Source organism: Protopterus annectens, chromosome 4.part0 (genome assembly GCF_019279795.1).
Source record: "Protopterus annectens isolate FY-2018-M chromosome 4.part0, PAN1.0, whole genome shotgun sequence".
Classification (NCBI taxonomy): domain Eukaryota; kingdom Metazoa; phylum Chordata; order Ceratodontiformes; family Protopteridae; genus Protopterus; species Protopterus annectens.
Window position 1 is genome coordinate 188832894 of NC_056733.1, and position 22544 is coordinate 188855437.

General features: G+C 37.1%; 1 protein-coding gene across 2 annotated transcripts in view; it reads right to left on the reverse strand.

The window, feature by feature from the left end:
- Window positions 1-22544, reverse strand: part of TMC8 (transmembrane channel like 8) — an 829418-nt gene that overhangs the window by 427514 nt on the left and 379360 nt on the right. For both annotated transcript variants that reach the window (XM_044068180.1, XM_044068179.1), the window contains 2 exons: window positions 21378-21451; window positions 20442-20584 (listed from right to left, as the gene is read on the reverse strand). In XM_044068180.1, the coding sequence (XP_043924115.1) occupies window positions 20442-20584; window positions 21378-21451 (217 nt within the window). The remainder of the gene's footprint in view (window positions 1-20441; window positions 20585-21377; window positions 21452-22544) is intronic.

A 22544-nucleotide genomic window follows, 5' to 3' on the forward strand; every position in this document is an offset into this window, starting at 1 on the left:
CAGACCGGAGCTGAATTGTAAAACATCAAAGGCAGTAATGAAACAATTTTAATTTCAAAACAAAGATTTGAAATGCTTGACTTAGTCTTCTTTACAGCAGAGGGCAATGTTGCCACATTAGAAGGCCCCTGATTCAATAGAACCAATTCCCTGGAGACCCGATAAAATACTGTTCTCTCCCAAGGATCATCAGTACTGGGCAAAAGGATTAGCAGCAGATGCCATGATGGTAGCGGCTGCCACTAAAAAGGAACTAGCTGAGGAAAGTTCCACTGTTCATCCCCCTAACTGGGAGTCAAGGGTGATGGACAGATTTGGGAAGCAGGTTTACACATCATCAGCCTTTACCATTAGGTTCTTGAACTTCATGGCATATTTCACTAGGCTTCAGAAAGATCTGATCGAGGAGCGGTTGGATACCCTAGCAAGAGCAGTAACTGATGGGGTCCAGGAAAAAGTAGCCTCCCAGTTAGTTACCCTGGAGTCTATATCTAATTCATCCATGAGGCTCATTGCACATGCAGCCGAAGGGATGGCCAGGTCAGCCAGTTCAGGCATTGCAATTTGACAACATGCTTGGCCGGGGTTTATATTATAAAGTCAAACGCTTACTTCATCAAATACCTAAACATCAACCGATCATCATCAAACCGCATAAACATTGAACGCCCTAAACTGCGAAACTTAAAAAGTTGAACTGTCATACTTGTCTCACCCCACTGCCCACTACATACCTACACAAACAAACTAAATAAACCAAATGCATACACTAACCAAAACCCTACTTCTAACCCTACACTAAATCTTACATATACCACCATGTATGCACTTAACTTAACCCGCACCCTAACCCTAAGGTCCATAACTATTGCATACTTACCTTACATATACCACCATGTATGCACTTAACTTAACCCACACCCTAACCCTAAGGTACGTAATTATCACACACTTACCTTAAAAAGCTAAACTCAAACAAACTAAATAATCTGCACACATACACTTAACAAAACCCTACACTAAATCTAACATACATTACCATCTATGCACTTACTTTAACCCATACCCTAACCTTCTACTGTTAAGGTCATTCTAGCCACCATCTCTAATTTTCATAATGGCTTCAGAAATCTACCCTTAATTTCACACAAATTATGTAAGGTCTTCCTCAAGGGAACTACTCATTTAAAGATCCTCTACCAGCATGGGACCTGACTGCTGTTTTGCAATCACTGGTACTTACACCCTTTGAACCAGCAGCTACTTGTGACTTAAAGTTCCTGTCTTGGGCAACACTTCTACTTATAGCTGCAACCTCTGCAAGACGAGTGTCCGAATTGCAAGCCTTATGTTCAAAGCCCCCTTACTTAATTTTCCATAAGGATAGAGTTACTCTCAGAACCAACCCATCCTTTCTTCCAAAGGTGGTCTCAGAGTCCAGCATTTATCAGGCTACAGACTTATCTGTCTTCTTTCCAAATTTTTCCAACAAAGGCAAATATTGCTTACACTTGTTAGATGTTCACAGACAATTACATTTCTATCTCAACAGAATTAAAGAATTCAGGAAATCAGAACACATATTTGTCTCCTTCTCTGGTGCAACCTTAGGAAAATCTGTCTCTAAGGTTACCTTGTCAAAATGGTTAAGAGATTGCATTGCTTTCATTTATAACAGAAAGAATCTAAAGTTTCCAATGCTGGTGAGGGCATGTTCCACCAGATCTATGGCTACTTCAGCTGTTTTCCATTCAAAGGCTTCCATGAGTGAAATATGTGCAGCAGCAACATGGGCTACTCTGCATACCTTTATTACTCATTACAAATTGGATTTGGTCTCCAGAGGAAGAGCCGCCTTTGGTTCTATTGTTCTCAGGAATATCCTTCCATAGGGTCACTCAGGATCTGGGGACTCATGAAGATTAACAACATCAGATAAAGAAGTTATGTCTTACCATAATGTTCCATCTGTGTTGTTAATTTTCATCTATTCTCTGCATCCCACCCTCCTTTCCCTTCCTGTGGATTCCTGGAGGAGTGATCTTTTGTCTTGGGTTTTCTGTTAGGAGGACATGGCTTCTTCATTTTGGATTAGTTTCCATCTATCATTCCATAAGTCTGCAAACTCGATCTATGGTAATGTAGAGAGGGGCATTGTGGGTAGACTATTAGCTGGAGAGTTTTTTGGCTGGCGTGAACTATATAACAACCGGATCGTTCCAAGGATCAGAGCCATAACCCATCAGCCAAGAATAGATGAAGATCGACAACACAGATGGAACATTATGGTAAGACAAAACTTCTTTTTATAATCGGGTTCCACACTAGAAAAGTACTTAAGTTTATTGTTATCCTGATTTGGGGGTGTAATCACACTACTAGCTGCACTACAGAGGCATTGTAAACACAAGTGAATGTGTGGAAAACATAATTTAAACAAAGATTAAAATGAGGCCTAGTATATTACTGAAAATTTCTTGCCAGTTTGTAGAACTTGATTTTTTTGGCAAATTGTTTCCAGCTATTGAAAGAAATGCTGTTCCTCTCTACCAATTTTTAGCATGAATAATTTAACAAGTGAAGAGAATCTCTGAACTATAATACATTTATCCACTGATAACTCTTTTGTCTTGATGTATAAAACTAAACAGAATGACTTGATTAGAGTTATTCCACTACTGTGGTGGGATCCCGTAAGGTTTGAAGTAGCACAGAAGAGAGCCACTGTCATGCTGCCCTCACTATCATGAATTTGCTGTTCCACACTCCTGGAATGACATCATGGTGGGGGCCATATGATCAATTCAGCACCTTGGAATGAAAGTAGTTAAATAAAATTTGAAGATAGCCTGCTGTTACCCAGTGCTAGCATAGTGTGATCCTACTTTAGGAATCAGCATTACCACCAGTTCTGGCCAAAGTTATCTGCCATCACATCTCCACCACGCAGCAGTTCTTCTGCTACAGACAGGGAGCTGTACCTGTTGGACATGTAGGAAAGTGCAGGTATGACAGGTAGTCCTTGGACAGGGATAAGCATGCAGCGCTGCTAGCCCACTAGGGAATTTCTTCTTTTTTAAACCAGAATGTTGGTGCAACCTATCCACATGGAAGTTTGGAGACAGCTAACACACCACTTATCTTTGCATGTGAGTTGTCTTTGGCCTCCCACCTATTGCGGCTCCCACAAATTAGCAGTGTCCTTGGGCTCCCGCCCATTGTGGCTCCCACACATTAACAGTGTCCTTGGCCTCCCACCCATTGTGGTTCCCACACATCAACAGTGTCCTTGGCCTCCCACCCATTGCGGCTCCCACACATTAGCAGTGTCCTTGGCCTCCTGCCCATTGTGCCTCCCACACATTAAAAGTGCAGCTTGACTAAAGTTTTTAGTGGTGTTCTAGCTGACTGGTAAAACATGGAAGTAATCACATCTTGTTATATAGTATAATACTGGGGTTATTCAACAGCAGTGAAAAAATGCGAAGTCTTTTGCATTATTTCAGTTCAGATATTAAGGCTTTGGCATCACATGTTATAAGAGGTAAAATTGGTTCAGTCTTTTAAAGATAAAGATACTATCACTAAATCGTAGAGAGTTGATGCTGACACCAAGTTTTCATATATAATCCCTGATAAGATTTATTCAAAAGTGAATTATTTTTGGGAAGCTTCAATTTAGACAGTGATTCCTAGCAATTTCATAAATGTCTTTACTAGGTAATTAATTCTCAAAATCATAATCTTATGCCCACTTTAATTTTTGGGCTATGGAAGTTTATAATGCTCTGTTTTGTTTCTTTTTTTTTTTTTTTGCTTGTTATAAATTTGTTGAATTCTTGTGACCGTAATGTAAAGAAAGTAAAATAGTTTAGGATAGCCTTCATGTTTCATCTCTCTTTCTCTGTATATATATATATATACTTTATATATATATATATATATATATATATATATATATATATATATATATATATATAATATATATATATATATATATATATATATATATATGTATATATCTATATATATATATATATAGAGAGAGAGAGAGAGATTCCAAAAAAACAGCTTCCAATCAACCACTCAATAAAATTACCAAGAACCAAGAGAAAACAACTGTGATTCAGAGGCATACTTCCAGACAAACCAACTGGTGATGTTTAACCTCCAAAATAATACAATTTATTAAATAAACAAACAAACAAAAAAGCAAATGTTTAGCACTTTCAACCTATAAATGTACTATGAAGGATTTTCTTCACTACAGGAAATACAGGTTTAACTGGCTTACATAACTTCCTTAAGGTCACTGAAAGTACTTTACAAAAATTTAAAGGAGTAGCTTCCCACTATCTAATTAATTAAAAATAATACTACTTAGAAAATCTTCCAAGACACCAGTATTCATAAATTGCAAAATTCTTGGCTTCCCTTAAACCTCACTCCTCACTCTGGGTACTGTTTTGCATGGATCTATAAATTCCATTTTTATGTAGTTTGCTCTTTCTCCTTTATAATATATATTACTTAAATTACTGTTGGTTTAGATTTTGACTTCCAATGTTAGTAATTACTTAAAGGCCTTACTATGGCTGGGCAATTCAGATCCAATATCTCAGTTCAATTAATCAATATAAAAAAGCAACACCAAAGACATTTAAATGGAAATATAGGCAAAGGCACCTGGATATAGACAACTATTCAATACAAAAAATATGAAAACAGAGGAAGAAAGTACAGAAGAGGATCAATAAGTGAAAAAATAAAATAGTAAAAGGACTGACACTGCGACCTACCGTTTAATAGAATAAATTAAATAAAATAAAAACTGAGCACTTTCATCTACATTCAAATATACATAGACTTCATCAGAGTGATTGTGTCTGCCATTGATGATGCTGTGAAATACAGACAACCAGTCACAGACAAGGCAGTACATATTGCAGCATGTTGTCACGAGCACTGGTTAGATGAGAATTGTAGTATACTGTATACATGAATAATATGTTGGTAAAATTCATTACAAAAACCCATTGCAAAGTTAAAATTATAAATATATAACTGTAAAATTGTAATAAATACATGAATAAGTCCTAAAATCAAATGAAATAGGTGTGTGTGTTGTCAAACAACTGAAGTATAATTTTCTAAAAGCATTACATTAATTTCTTAAACTAGCCACTCACTCAATAACCTACCCTGTTTCTATCCTTATCAACAGATCTATTAAAGAATCCACCATGCCAGATATTTGGAAATCATTCTTTATCACTCCATTACACAAGGGAGGCAACAGCAATGAACCATCCAACTACAGACCTATTGCTATCCTCTCTCCACTACCGTATCACACTCAAAACATTTTGATAAACTATCACAACTCAGCTTATCTCCCTCTACTATTAAATGGTTCACTAGCTATCTCACTAATAGGTGTTATTGGTGAAGGGGCAAAAAATAGACGACATAAAGAAAAAGAGAAAAAGGCCTTCTCCTTTATTACGACATTTAATAAAGACAGTTTAGCTGTGGTAAAAATTGTCAATAAAAACTGGTCCATCCTTAATTTGGATTATATGACTGTAGAAAAATTAGGCACTAAGCCCTTTATTGTGTTCAAAAAGGATAGATATTTTAAAAATCTACTTGAAAATAATAGGGTAGGAAAAGAACATAATAATAGTCCCTGTGGAAATTTCAAATGTGGGATGTGCAGGCAGTACCCCCAATGTTATTGAAACAGGGGTAAAATTTAGACTGGTTGACTATAAGGTTAATATACACGGTCATTTCACTCGTCAGTCTAAAAGTGTTGTTTATGCTGCAAAATGCCTGCAATTTCCAGCATTTTATATAGGAAAAACTCGTAGAAAGTTCCAAGAAATAATGTATGAACATCTAAATGATATAAAAAATGGTAGCAGTACAAATGTCAAAAACACACCTCTATGGAACAACGTAAAATTTCAAAGTACTTTTTACTGTATTTTAAGTCTGTGGATTAAAAGCAGAAACTTTTTACTGTATTTTAAGTCTGTGAATTAAAAGCAGAAATTTTTTGAACTTCGTGTTCCTGACATGTGGTTTACTTTGAAAGAAGTACAAATGTGCTATCTAAACATGTACTAGAAAATAATGAACATGAATTTGTTTTTTTTTTGTTCTGCAGCAGATAATTTCAGACAGTCAAAGGAGGGTGTTACCAGAACACCTAGAATTGTGTGAACTAAGATGGCAATTAAAGCTAAATGCATCTGAGTACCATGGCCTTAATGAATATACTAGTATATATTGTTTGTTAAAGCTCAGGCACATTGAGGGTTAATAGTTTTTAATTGTTTTATTGTTTTATTAACTAAGACTGGTTGAGCATGTGTTTGAATGATATTTAAACCTGGCCTATGCAGATGTTTTTTGTTCTGAAGTAGTCCCATGTAATTTTATGGGGATCAAAAGTGCTTAACGTTTATTGTGGTTGTATCCAATAAAGAGAACTGTTTCTGTCTGAGGGCCTGCCCTTGGCTGCAATTTGTTTCTTTGAAGTCATATTGTGTGATTTTGGTTCCCTAGTCATGAAGGATCAAAGTATGGCATGGACAGATTACAAAAAAGCATTTACAACATCCCACATTCATGGATTAATTAATGCTTACAGATGTATAAGATACACCTTATATTTATCAATTACATTACAGCGACCATGAAACAATGGCAAACCACTCTGCAGTTAAGTTAGAACAAAGGGCAAATTATTATCGCAGGGATAAAAATTCATAGAAGGTTACTTCAAGGTAATTCTCTGTCACTGCTGTGTTTTGTCTTGTCCTTAACCAATTAAACTGTTAACTTAACAGATTAGGCCATACTTACAATTTGGCTCCCAGAAAGAAACATTGTTTAAAGCCTTCTCATCTACTTTTTGTAGATGAGTTAAAACTGTGTAGTTCATCAGATGATAAGTTAAAATCAGAATTGCAGGTGGTTAAAATAATGTCAGATGATTAATCATTTGGTCTTGATAAATGTACAAAAGCAATGTTTAAAATAGGAAAGCCACAGTACCAAGAAAATATAAATATGTGATAGGAATATGGTATAAAGGAACTTGAACAGTAGGGAGTGTATAAACATTTGAGAATTGATGAAGAACTGGCAGTAAAACATGAACAAATATGAATAAAACTCAGTGAGGAATACTTCAGAAGATTAAAACTAATACTGAAAACTGCCTTGATATCTAGGAGTGTATAAACATTTGAGAATTGATGAAGAACTGGCAGTAAAACATGAACAAATATGAATAAAACTCAGTGAGGAATACTTCAGAAGATTAAAACTAATACTGAAAACTGCCTTGATATCTAGGAACAAAGTTCAAGCTATAAATCAACTTGTCATTCCTGTTCGAACATACATTTTTGGGGTAACTGACTGTCCCCAAAATATATTGGATCAGTTGTTGGACAGGTAAACAATAAAAATGTTTCATGCATACCAAATGATATATAAAAATCAGTGCATACCAAGGTTATATATTCCCCTTTCTGAATGGGGCTATGAGGTATGGGCCTCCTCAACATTCATTGCCTGTATAGTTATACAGTCATGGGACTGCACACATATCTGTTCCCTTACCAGATCCAAATATAGTGAAAGTTTTAAAACATGATGGGAAAAAGTTTAAGATGATTTTTCAGTTTAATAGGAGCATGTTGATGTCAAGTGAGAATGGAAACAAACCAAAAGTAGACAAAAATCAGACAGTAACTGAATGTCCCAAAAAAAACAAAAGAAAAAAAATAATGGGAAGGATCAGATTAGAAGGAAAGAAATGTGAAAAAGGCATAAAGACTGCGGAGTACAAATATGGAACTCCTTCATGTCAATCAGGATTTGGCTCAGGAATGGTTAGGGACAGGTGAATTCAAACCAAAAGATGGAAAGTTAATAATGGTGGCCAGGATAGTGGACTACATACGTGTTGATTTACAAAGTCCATTGAAAATTTTGGAGAAGCAGACAACTGCAGATCCTATAAAAAAAGAAATGGAAACAGTCACAAACCTTTTTGGCTGGTTGTGATACACTCATGGGAGAGGGGCTGTATACTGAAAGGTAGAATAATGTGGCAAGACTGTTGCACTGGCAAGTGTGCAAACACTACTACAGTGAATTAGTTGAGAACCATTTTAAACATGAACCACAAAGCATTGCAGACAATGATTAAGTTCATACCAGATGGGATCACCCGTTATTGATCATTTAAATTGCTATACCCAGTGATTATAGTGTCTTATATACATAGGCACAAAGTCATAAAATACCAAGATTTGCAGGCAAAAATTACAGCAATGTGGAAGAAAGACACACAGACAGTTCCAATAGTAATAGGAGTAGAAGCAACATATGTAAAAAAAATAACTTACATAAATTACAGAAAGAGTCAGTTCTGGGCAAATGCGTGTGTTGTAAAGTGCACATTTGGCTAACTCTAAAGACTGAAAAACTACTAATTTCAGAAGCTTAATCATACCATGACTTAGGAATGAGGTCCATTCTTGTCATGGTATTAGAAACCCAAAAGACTTGGAGAAATTAAGCCAAGATTATATAGGAATAAGATATTCTGGTTGGTTCTCAGAGAACAAAGGTAGCTGACACCTGGAATAGACTAACAAATTATATTGAAGCAAACACTTGCTTGGATATTTTTGACACAGCTTGGACACTTATTATGGGATGACCTTGCCCATGCCTGAAATATTTTTATGTATGTATGTATGTCTGTATGCATACATGTATGTTAGAGAGATCTGGTGAGCACATGACAAAGAATGTTGTTAAGGAATCTTGTATTCTGATAATAAAAGTCCTAGAATGTTATCAGTCCCTATTGATACTGCTCTTTTAGTTATACTTAAGGCCAAATGAACTATATGATATGTTGCTACTGAACATGTATAAGAAAATTACAACATTGCTTAAAGCACTCTGCTCCTAAAACTGATTGCTAAAGTACTCAAAAAATGCATCTCCTATGTTCCTAGCTATTTGAGCCCCTGCACTCCCCTGCTCAATGTAACCAACTATGAGGTTACATAACCACAGGATAGGTTGGCATTTCTCAATGAAATAATCAGTTACTCAAGACAGACTCAATCATGTGGTTATCATTTCAATGTAACATGTATTACAGTTAAAATATGTTATAGTCTATTAGCTGCATGTTAAATTTTAGGTCTGAACAATTTCCCTACCTTGCATTGCTTGTTTTAATTTTACTTTAGCAAAGATGAAAGCTTTCTCTACCTCATCAGCTCATTAGGCTCTTCTCAAAATCTGTGAATGATTTTCAGTAACTGCACATCTTTTTTTCATGTAATAATCCACTATGAGGCTTCAGGGACCATCAATAAATACATTCTGGTAATCTAGCCATTTTCCACTCCACAAAAGAGTCTAGCTAATGTGCAAATGTTTCTAACCGCTCAGTGAAATTGTTGCTTGCTGTGTGGCCAGTGCATGCTGAGTATTACTGAGTATGCACTTCTTATAGTTGCGCAATACAGCATGTGCAGTGAGCATTGCAACAGATGCACTTCATGCACACTGAGTGCCACAGCACATTCACTGCATTTGTATTACTGCAGCACATTAGCTGTATGCACACTGAACACTGCAGTATGTACACTTCATGCACTCTAAGCATTTCAGGATATACAGTCCATGATCTTGAGTACTGCATTATGTGCACTGCATGCATACCAAAAAACAGCAAGGAAAGTATTGGTATTTCAAACATACTAAGCACTGAAGCATATTCTCGCAATGTAAACTGAGCATGAGCAATGTAGTATGCCGGCACATTGAACAGTATGGCATATGAACTCTATGCACACTGAGACATGCAGCAGACTGACTATATCCACAATCAAAACTAATCCACATACAGTGTAACCACTGCATGTGTTCCAGGCACTACTGATTATGTAATACCTGCACACTGAGCAATGTTGCACATGTACTCTGTGATAGGTGAAGGCTGCCAGCCTAGCCAGATAGAATTTTGTAGATAATTTGTCATTTGTAAATATTAATGTAAGCCACAGGATTGTTCTCTTAAATGTGAAAAGACTGCATTGGATATTGAACTGCAAAAATATAACAACAGTGCACTTTGCTGCAACAAAGCTGATAAAGTCAATTATTTGATGTCAAAATTCTGAGCCGATATGTCTAGAGGGAGGCATCCTGCCTATTGTTTTAAGACCAGAGTTAATGGCTAGAATTTGCATGTATAAATGTCCTTTATTGCTCTGGTTTCTGACCAGGTGTAAAGAATGTAAATGTAGTGTCTGTTAGCCTGGGAACACCAGAGAAGTGTGAAGAATGATGTCATGTGAAGGAGCTCTGTGTTATCAATTTAAAGAGAGAGAATCAGAGAGCTCAGTGCATTTTGTCTTGAGAACATCCAACATCACCAGCACTGGTTTGCTCTAGATGTAAGTTATTTAGAACTGTGTTTTCCCTAAAAAATAACTAGGAATTAGGAAGATTAGAATAGGTGTTTTTCCTGTGTTAATGTTAGAACTTTTCTACGGTATTATTATTTTAAGTATGTCTCTGTGATCTCTGAACTCTTGACTAGCACTGTGTAGTAAGAAGTATTGTCTTGTGTTTTTATTATTTATTATTAAATATTTTTAAACCTTTCAACTGTGACTGTTTTGTGTAGACATAATTTAAGCTCTAGTGTACATTGCATGTATAAAGTGATAATGTACCAAGTCACTCTAATAAGCCTTGACTGTTCAGTCACACTTACCATTTGGATAATAATAATATTGCACCATAATAATTGGACACCCTTTCAGAAGGGCCTTTGAGTAGCTGATATTAGTGGGTGGTGGCAGCTGGTACTACCTTTTAGACTGGCAGAAAAGGGGCAAAGCTGGAGAACCTGTGCCAGCCTTCCCCAGAAGGGTCTATGTGGTTGTATAAACTCTTATCGCAAAGTGTGTGTGTGTCAGCTACTTGGGCAGGGACACAAAGCACTGGTTGGAAAGAGAGGGTGGTGGAGGTTTTAGCTTGCCCACTAGACTGAGATCTAGACCGTATAGCTGTGCCAGTGGGGAGTCTTATTGGGGACCTAGAGAGAAAGGCAGAAACCAATCCTAGACTGACTGTGATCTCTGTGTGCTATTAAGGGAAATTGTACTTTACTGTGTGTGTATTTATTATCCTTTCCCTATATGGATGCCCCTCACTGGTCTTACTGGTGAGGATTGAGGTTCCTTGATTACTGGGCCAGTGCAAGGGTGTCACATACTCCATGAACAGTCAGAACTGCACAACTACAAATTAGTATAATAAATCTTAACCTTACTCATGACAATAATGCAGAAGTAATCAGCTCAAAACTTCAAATCAACCCTAATAAAGCTATTAACATAATTTGTGTATATCTCCCCCAGGAAATAACACTAACACTCTAGAATGCATCCTTAGCTTGCTGTCAAACAACCTCCCCCAGGAAACACTAGTTCTAGGTGACTTTATCATTGATTGGAATTCTTTTAATAGTATAAACCCTACATCCCACATAAACCTATATGGCTTCTCTCAACTCATTAACTGTCCAACCAGAACTGATAAATCCAACAACCATGAATCTATCCTAGACTGGATTCTGATTAATACCCCCCAACAAACCTACCAGTCTGGTACCCTTCCAGATGATCTAAGCGACCATTCTTTAACTTATGTCATTAGACACAAAATCAACCTAACCTTACCCGCCACACTTAGAACACTAAGAACAAAAAAGACTTTTAACTCAGAACATTTTCTAGCTGATCTAAAATATTGTAATTGGTCCTCATTGAAATATCTTCCCCTTAATGAAGCAGTAGATTACTTTAACTCTACATTCTTATCAATTCTAGACCAATATGCCCCAACTCGTACCATCAGAACCAAATCAAAAGTAGCACCCTGGCTAACTAATAATACTAGGCATAAAATCACTATTAGAAATAAATCATGGTCAAAATGGTGCACCACTAAAAATCAAACTGATCGCCAAAAATTTAGAGAGCTTAGAAACAGCACTAAAAGAGCTATCCTGACAGATAAAAAAAACTATTACCTTCAGCTGCAGAACATCACTAATAAGGAACCTAAAAAATTCTGGGCCAGTATTAATAATCTTCTGTCTCCAGGTCACTCCATTACACCTAATCCCCAGGACTCTAACCCAGAAAACCCTAAACAAACTGCAAATGACTTCAACTCATTCTTCACGAACACTATCCAAACACTTGCTAGTCATCTATCTCCTGATATCTCAAATCTTCCTCCATCCACATTAAATCCACCTCCTACACTCCAATTACAACCAGTCTCTACCTCCTTTATCACATCATTGCTCCTAAAGTTAAAACCCACCACTCCCTCTGCAGACAAACTGCCTGCAGAATTCTTACAGATAGGTGCCAAAGCCTTAGCCTACCCTATTTCCATTCTGATCAATGGATCTATAAAGGAAGGAATCTTCCCCTCTATCTGGAAAATATCTCATATCATCCCACTACATAAAGGAGGAAACTCTAATGATTTCTCTAACTTTCGTCCAATAGCTCTCCTCTCACCAATCGCAAAAATCATGGAAAAATGTATTCACAAACAAGTACTAAATCACCTTCTCAACAACAACTTACTTTCTAACTCTCAGCATGGTTTCAGACCCTCACACAGTACCACTACTGCTTTACTCTCCTTCACTAACTCCATTAACACTAACCGTAACAACAACTATCTATCTTCCTCTGTATTCATCGACCTATCCAAAGCTTTTGATATGGTGAATCATAAACTTTTCCTACATATCCTACAATCACTGGCTCTTGATCATCTTGCCTTGTCCTGGTTTGCATCTTACCTAGAAAATCGTCAACAGGCAGTACTTTGGAAAAACTCACTTTCTAAACTTCTACCTATCTCCTTAGGCATACCTCAAGGCTCTATCCTCAGCCCTTTGCTATTTTCTATCTTTATTAATGACCTTCAATCTGCTATCCCATATACTACCTGTATACAATATGCAGATGACTCAACTATAATCTGCACTGCTAACTCTCAAACAGAACTTCAGTCACTTACTCAAAAAGCTTTCAGTGCTGTAGAACAATGGTTCTCTTACCGCTGTCTACTCCTCAACCCCAAGAAAACAAAACTATTACTTTTTTCACCTACTCGTAAATCTACTCCACCTTACTTTACTCTTACGTCCACTGATGGAACACTCATCTCTCCTGACTTGACCACAAAACTAATAGGGATAACTATTGATAATAACCTCAACTTTGACTCTCTCATCAATAACACCATAAAATTAGTTAATAAAAAAATAGGATCCCTTTACAGAATCAAACCTTTCCTAACACCCACAGCAAGGTCCACCATTGCTAGATCTCACCTAATCTCCACTCTTCTCTATGCTTCCCCCATTTACACTAATCTTTCCAAAAACAACATGAAGAAACTAGAAACATTCTATCATAACATAGCTCGATTCGCTGTTGGATCTCCTTTTAGAACTCATCACTGCTTGAACCTAAAAGAACTAGGCTGGATTAAACTTCCTAACCAACTTGTACTGCAACAGATCTTAATTGCTTATAAGATTCTATAAAACCCAACAACACATCAACACTTACTAGCCTTATTTCTCCATACAACAACCTGCAACAACTACGTTCCTCAAATAAACTTCTGATTAATATTACCAAACCTAACAATAATGCAGGTGTCAGTTTATTCTCCAACTCTGTTGGAAAAACATGGAATAAACTACCCTCTGATATCACTTCTTTAACCTCTTTCCAACTTTTCAAATATCAACTAAAGATTTATCTCAATAAACACTGGCTTTGCTCCTGCACTAATCCAGACTAATGCCAACTCTTCTCTCTACCATTACCCTTGTTAAAAAAAAAAAAAAAAAAAAAAATATTTTTTATATTATCTGGTTAACTTGATATGATGTCATGTGAACTTTTATGCCTATGTATTTTTTTATCTGATTATATTAATTGTTTTTACTTGCTATCTTTCTTATGTAACCATTTATGCCTTTTTGTAAAAGTGTACAACTGATGGAGCTTTTCTTCCCGGGCCTCTACTGAAAACGGACATATATCCAGTTGGACTAGCCCAGTCAACAAATGTAAAATAAAATAAAAATAAAAATAAAAAAACTGCATTGCATGCAGCATATCCACATTGAGAACTTTTGCATGTGTACTTCATGTTCTTTAAGCAGTATCAGGCATGTGTAACATACATGTGCATGCATGCATGCGTGGTGGGTAATTCAGCAAAACAGAGGTTAGATGAGTTTTACATTGCATGTCACATAGAAGATACAAAGTGAGAATTAAAAACTTTTACTCTGATTATAAATCCATTTCTAGAGGAGTTTCACAAGGGTCGGTACTGGGGCCATTGTTATTTGGATTGGTAATGTCAGAGTGTCTAATTTTAGAAAAAATATGGCTGAGTAAATTTAAATGATTTAAATGATTATATTAAAATTGGAAGATCAGTTACAATTATAAATAAGTGTTATCAGTTGCAAAATTATCTGAACAGACTGTATGAGTGGGTGCTATTTAGTGATATGGGATTTTATATTAATAAATGTAATGTTCTATATTTTGGGACCAGTAATAATGTTTATGCCTATGCATTGGATAATTATGCTTGTACACCGATTCATGTGATAAAAGGATTAGGCATAATGGTGGACTTTATTTGAAATTTGATGTAAATGTCACAGACAAAGTCAGAAAATGTTATGGACTTATTATGAGCAGTATCCATTCACTTTCAAGTAGAGACAATCAAGTATTACTAGTATCCTAACATTTAGTATGGAGGGTCATTTTCTCTATTAAATAATTACACAATTAAAGATGCTAGAAAGTATTCAGAAAACTATCACTAAACATATAGATGGCTGTATCAGGCATGTATATGAGAGACTTGATTGGCTGTCATTATACTCAGTTATATACAGGTTTCTGAGGGGGTGATCTGATAATGAATTATAAATGCTCAAGAAATCCTGTTGCATCTATTATGTTGACTATAAATTTTATTAATCATGTTATATGCATGATACTGTAAACAACAATTTGTTGGTTAGATTACTATCTGCAAACTCAAAACTAAAAAATTCATTTTTTTCCATCTGAATGATTGTTGAGTTTGGAATTTCTTACATAGGTCTATTAAATTGGTGGAAGATATTATATCTTTCAAGATATTATTAGACAAATGGTTTAAAGTAGGTCTATTAAATTGGTGGAAGATATATCTTTCAAGATATTATTAGACAAATGGTTTAAAAAAATACTTTATACACCAGGAACAACATCAAAGCAAACTGTAAAATGGCATGTGTAGGCAAAAAGTCTGTAAATGATGTAACTGAATATTATACCCTTCAACTGCAGCAAATATGTTGCATGTAATTCATGTTACACCTAACTCTATGGCACTTAAAATCCATGTATACTGCATATGTATTCTATCACCACTGAGCATTATAGCATGTCCATACTGACTGTGACACCCCAAAACTGGTCCAGTAATCAAGGAGCCTCAATCCTCACCACTGGCAACAGTGAGTGATGTACACTGACAGGATAGCAGGTACACACACAGTACTTCCAAATGCAGCTCTCTGCATCAAGTACAGTTTCCCTTAACAGCCCACAGAGACCACAGTCAGTGTCTTTCTCCATAACCCCAATAAGACTCTGTACTGGCACAGCTATAGAGTTGAGATCTCAGCTGAGTGGCCAAGCCAAGTCCTCCAGCACCCTCTCTGTCCAACCAGTGCTTTATGTCCCTGCCCAAGTAGCTGACAAACACACACACACACACACACACACACACACACACACACACACACACACACACACACACACACACACACACACACACACACACACACACACACACACACACACACACACACACACACACACACACACACGCACTCCTGAGAAAGACTGGCACAGGTTTATTAGATATGTCCCCTTTTGTCTAGACTGTAAGGTAGTTATCACTGCCACCATATCAGCTACCTTAAGGCCCTTAACAAAGGGTGTCCAATCTTACTGTGCAATATTAATATTAATACAAATGGTAGTCTGACCAAGAGCAAGGCTCTTAGGAGTGGCCCAGACAGTGTCACCAAATAAAGATGCAAGTACTCTCAAACTGAAATATCTCTAAAGTGATCAGCCACATTGAAAGGTTTAAATAGATTTAATAATAAATAATAAAAGAATAAGAAAATACTCAGTTTATAATCACAGTGATATCAGAGTTCAAAATCACAGGAAATATTTAAAACAACATTGCAGGACAGTCTCACACAAATAAAGAAAAATATCTAAACTAAGCTTTGTTATATTCCCGACTATATATCTAAGAGAATTATACTGCTCCCTAGAAACTTACTTCATATAGAGCAAAGCAGATGTTGTGGTGAATAGTTCTTGTCAGGTCCAAGACAGAATATAGAATGCCTTGTCTCACTAAGAGACTCCTCAAATTAATATCGCAAATATTACTGTTGGTATAGCTTGCAGAATGACATAATTTCTTGTCATCTGACTCTATACCAGGTGAAAACATAACTGCTGGAATCTGGCATTATTTAGCATCTACCTGTGAAAATACATAGACCTCAGATCTTTGGCAGATGCTAGAAGTCATAAAACAATTGCATTCCTTCACATTTCAAAACCAGTAATTAGTTCACTTTGAAGACAATACAGAAATATTTTCACCACAGCCTCTGTGTCTAGCTGCATTGGAAACTGAAAGATACCATCTTTTATTTCATAGACATAAAGTAATTTAATTTCAGCTATTTTTCTGAAATTAACCTCGTGTAGTCCAGTTTCCACTGTTAAAATATATACATTTAAACAGTTACAATAGTGCACATACATTTCTGTTCTATTCCACTATGGAACACTGTGGTTACATTTTAAGCACAAGTACTTTTTTAAATACTTTTTTAACACACGTCTGTACAGACCAGTTTGATATACATATGACATACAGTTCTAATGCATTTGTGACACAAGCATCTTATATAGATCATGTTGATATTCACAAATGATATATAATTATTTACAAAATTCCAGCTAGCTGTGCTGGCAGTATCTCCCTTTGTCACACTGACCAATGCAGCATTAGTTATCCATGCAGATTCATTTCTGCTGCATGGGATGTCTATGTGCAGACTGCAGCATGTGCTGTCTATGCAAATTAAGTAATGCTGTATGTGCTTTCCATCCATGCTGTGCACTGCAGCCTATGGTATCCATGTGTACTTAGCACAGCAATACATGTACTGTAAACTCTCTCTCAGCACTATGTTATATCCATACTATGCATATAAAACACTGCATAACATATGCTATTTGCATACACAGTACTTGAATTCCATATAGAGTGAGCACTGCACTACATGTACTGCATTCACATATGTACATCGAACACTGAAGCAGGTCATCGCAGGCCATGCACTACAAGCAAACTCAACATTCCAACAAGTGCATTCCTTGCACATCAGACACAGTAGTACATGCTGTCAATGTACATCTAGCATTCGTTTCTCCTTTACACTCAGTAATGCAGTATGTACACTGCAATATTATACCACATGCTTCCATGCACACTAAGCACTTTAGAATGTGCCTTACATACATGCAGTGCTGACTCATACTATCAGTCAAAAACACTGCATTTGCCCTGGCTCTGTGGCACAGATGGATAAAGCCCCGACTAAAGTCCAGATGACCCTAGTTCAATTAGTAGCTCAGGTGCTGGAAGAATTGGAAAGGGGAGACTATGAGGGAGTGGCCAGTTAGCCTATCCTGGGAAGGGGGGGACTGCTTGCCTAATGGCTGCTTTGCCATATGCAAGAGGAGATTGAAACAGACATATCCAGGGTAGTGGGTTATCATGCTGGTGATGGCAGCCCTCATTAACATGAGTGGGCACACTCACATGTAGTCTGACAGCATAATAAGCCTTCATGGTTATGCAGACTTACACATCAGCCAGCAAGTTAGGACTCTAACCATGGAAAAACTCTTATAGCCAACTGACAGCCTCCAAGATCAGCTCTCAGCCTTCAAGGAATGAGTGGGTCAGCTGATCACAAAGCACCAGGGATCAGCAGGCAGTAGGGAATGAAAATCACAAAATAAAACAATACTACATTCAATCACCCTGTTGTTGAGTGTACATCATTACATTTTGCATATTTAAATGCCTCAGTCATTGAAAATAGCAACTTACTGAAGTATGGTTTCAGTAACTGATCACAAACCACACAATGAAGAAACATTAAATAAATTAAATAAAAATAAAGCATGGAGACCTTACAGAAGTGCATGGATTAACAGACTCACTCTACTTCTGGTTGATGGGACGGTGGATGTAATGCAGGAATTGTTCATTTTCTTCATTATGCTGAGATCTCAAAACTGACTATACCACTTAAAGGGCTGCAGGGGACACAAACCCATGTATGAGAGATGTGACAGAGCTGTATGTATGAAATAGTTTTGGGAGCATTTTAATGCTGAAAATGTTTTTTTTTCTTTTTTTTTTTTGTGACATGTTGCTGTTTTCTGCAGTTTTGCTGTGACAGAAATTTCAGTTGATGTAGTTTCATTTAAGTTACTTTTTGTAATCTGTCCTTCTACTTAAATGAAATTTTGTGGCTTTGTGTAGCTTTCTTTGACATTGTTCAACTGGCAGTTGTTTGAGTATCCCACAACCCATAATGTCAATGGACACTCGGGACTACAGCATGAGCACCGCATGTGCAGTGGGCACTGCAAGGAATATACTGCATGTAAATTAAGCATTGCAGTATATCTGCTCTTTATCCATGGCATGCAGAAGCTGTATTCCATGTTCGTTCAGAAATGTGTACGGTGCATACACCCAACACTTAAATATGTACTACCTATGCAAACTGGATACTGCAATACGTACACTCCGTGGACATTGAGGACTGCAGTATATGCTGTCCATGTACTGGTCACTGCATGACATGCATTACATGCACCCAGCACTTTATTATATGCTGTCAATGTAAATTGAGTGCTGAGAACTGTAGTATATGCCATGTACACTGGGCACTGCAGGGCATGCACTACATGAACCTAGAATATGCTGTCAGTGCAAATGGAGTGCTGTAACATATGCATTCCATGCATTTTGAGGACTGTATGATCTGCATGCTCATTTACTTCTAAAGCATATGTACAATATATACAATGAGCACTCCATATATGTTCTCCATTCATACTTAGTACTGCAACATGAGCTGTATGCACAAAGAGCATTGCAAATGTGCATTTCATGCAAACAAAGCAATACAGTAGATGCAGTATATCTACAGAGTACCACAAAATGTGTACTCTGAATACTGAACTATATGTTTACCATGCGCACTAAGCACTTCAGGATGTGCATTGCTTTTCAGTAAGGAATCTAACATGTGCATTCCCATGTACACAATATTCTGTGATAATCTACTGCATATAACAGAGCACTGCAGCATGTTATATCAGTAAGGAATGAGCTCTGCAGCTCTTGCACTGTGCGCACATTAACTACTACAAGGAAACTCATTTCATGTACACTGAGCACTGCAGCATAGGTTCTGCATTCATACTTAACTGCATGCCCAGTGAGCACTTAAGAAATGTGCATTGCATGCAAATGAGATTTGCAGGATATGCAGCACTTACACACAGAGTGTCACAACATGTGCACACTGAATATTGCGGTATGCCCTTTCTATACAAACTGAGTGCTGTAGCATGTACACTGCATTTTCAGTATGGACTCCACTGTGTTTACTCCATGTACACTAAGTATTGTAGGAATGCGCTGTGTACTCATTGAGCACTGCAACATGGTTTTCCTGGGTAGATTGGATGCTATGTGTCAGCATTAGCAACTGAGGACACACACTACCTGTAACTGAGCACTGCAGCACATGCATTACATGCATGTTGAGCATAGCATCATGTCCACTCCATACACACAGGGGATCACAGCATGTACTTTTCATTCAAATTGAAAAATGAACAACATATAGTTTCTTTGATGTGACTCAAAGCAGCCCAACAAGAAGTATGCAAGAGTAAGACTTACAGGGCGCTCCTCATAGAGTGAAAAACATGGCTTTAAACCTCACTGGTCATCTCTGATACTGGTTATTTAATATTTAAGTGGCCCTAGCAAAAAAGCCACCTCTCTGAATTATATAATATTACAATCTTGTTTCATTTAGACATAGTCTTCCTCAATTAAAAGCTTGTCCTCACCTTCTCACAATCCAGATGAAGCAAAAAAGAAGGTAAGCGAGTACAGTCAGCATGTATGCCATAGTCAGGTTGTACCAAGGATATCTTCGAGTGAGTGGCAAGGTATAACCTCCATAGAACAGATAGGAACTCTCGAAGTACCCCTGCAACATCAGAAAACAACAGGGTGAGTTTCATTCATTTCTTATCATAAATGTTTACCAAATAACTCTGTCACCACATCAGTTCTTTATTACTTGTGCTGTTTATTCGTTCAACAAATAAGGTGGTCATCAATGGCAGGATCATACCTAAACACAGCTGGTGCTCTGTGCAACTCACTAATCTACCTCCCTAAATTTTAAGTTGAGGAGCAAAATAAATAATTAAAAAGCTGAAGGCTAAAAAAAGCTCTCCTGCTCTGAATTAAAATGTGAAAAGCAACTTGCTACAGTTAATGCTTTGGTCCTTCATTCCTAATAACAAATGCAGTATTGGCATTCATTTCTAAAGTTGCAGTGTTCTCCTGGCTTCAGCAATGAATTCCATTTCTGCACTCCCACATCACTGGCACTTTCCAATCACACCTCTACCAGTTTGTGTCTGAGGCAGCCAGCCCCCTTCACCCCACTCTTGTCAGAGCTCTGATCAATGGCTACTCTCTGCTGTTTAACTAAAACAGTTATACATCAGTTCATTAGATATCTGTAGCACAACATCTTGTTAAATTGACAGCTCCTTGTCAGTGTCAAATAATCTATCTTTACTGTACCATATTTCCTTTATTTTGGATTTCACCCTCAGCTTTCCCCAACACTGTGTCAGTTTTATACCACTAGCTTATCAGAAAGATATCACTGATACTGTTTCTACAATTTTGGTCCTGTTATATAGATTGCATTTCCTACAGATATCTGACGTTGTATGCCCGGTCTCTGCTTCTGCAATATTACTTACTGTTCCAGAGAATATGCCTAGAATGTGCATGTAGATCGGTTCTGACCTCTTGTCCAGACTGTAGTTGTAGCACACTGAAATAGTAAAACAGACTGTCATTTCATCAAGGAATCATAGTACATCTGTCATGCTCTATATCACATCATGTTTATTACCTTCATATTTAGAAATAGAAAATCATAATCCTAGTTGCTGGTGCTTTGTGCTGATTCCAATTAAAAAGGTTTATATAGAGGACTACTTGAGTGAGTTGTACAATGCCTGATGCAGTCTTTAATACACTATTTTGTAGGGAGCTGCAGTACTGTACCACACACTGTGATTTTCATACACCCGTTTATGCACACTGTAAATCACTATACACCAACTGTACACATGCAGTATAAATCAATATATGTCAAATGAGTACACAATGTAAATCACTACATACCAGTTGTGTTCACACTGTAAATCACTATGCACTATCCCTTTTACATTGTAAATCACTATATACTAACTGTGACTGCACTGCAAATCACCACATACCACTAAGAGTACACTGCAAGTCACTGGACACAGCTGTGCACATACTGTGAATCACTATGCACCAGCTGTGTACACAATGTAAAACTATACACCAGCTACATGCACACTATAAATTTCAATATACCAGCTATATGACTATACACCACCTGTGTGCACACTGTAAACTCCTATAAATCAACTGTATGCTCACAATAAATTACCCTACATCAGACATGTACACACTTTTGTGCTGCTTGTATGCACAATCTCAACCATTATACACCAGCTGTGTGCACACTGTAAAATGCTATGGAACACCCTTGTACATCACTATAAACCAGCTGTAAACACAATGTAAATCACTATATACCAGCTGTGTGCACACTCTAAATTTGTACATACCAGTTGTGTATGCACTATGCATCACTGTACACAAGCTGTGTGTACATGGCAAGCCATTATGTACTAGCCATATTCACACTGTCAGTCACTATGCTCCACCTGTGTGCACACTGTAAATAACCATAAATTAGCTGTGTGCACTTCAGGACTCTGCAGAGGCTGTTGCACTGAGTGGGCAGACACATACTTGGCCAGTGATACTGTAGTGGTAAAAATACCTGACAGAATATGGAATATTTCAGCAAGATGTATTCATATCAT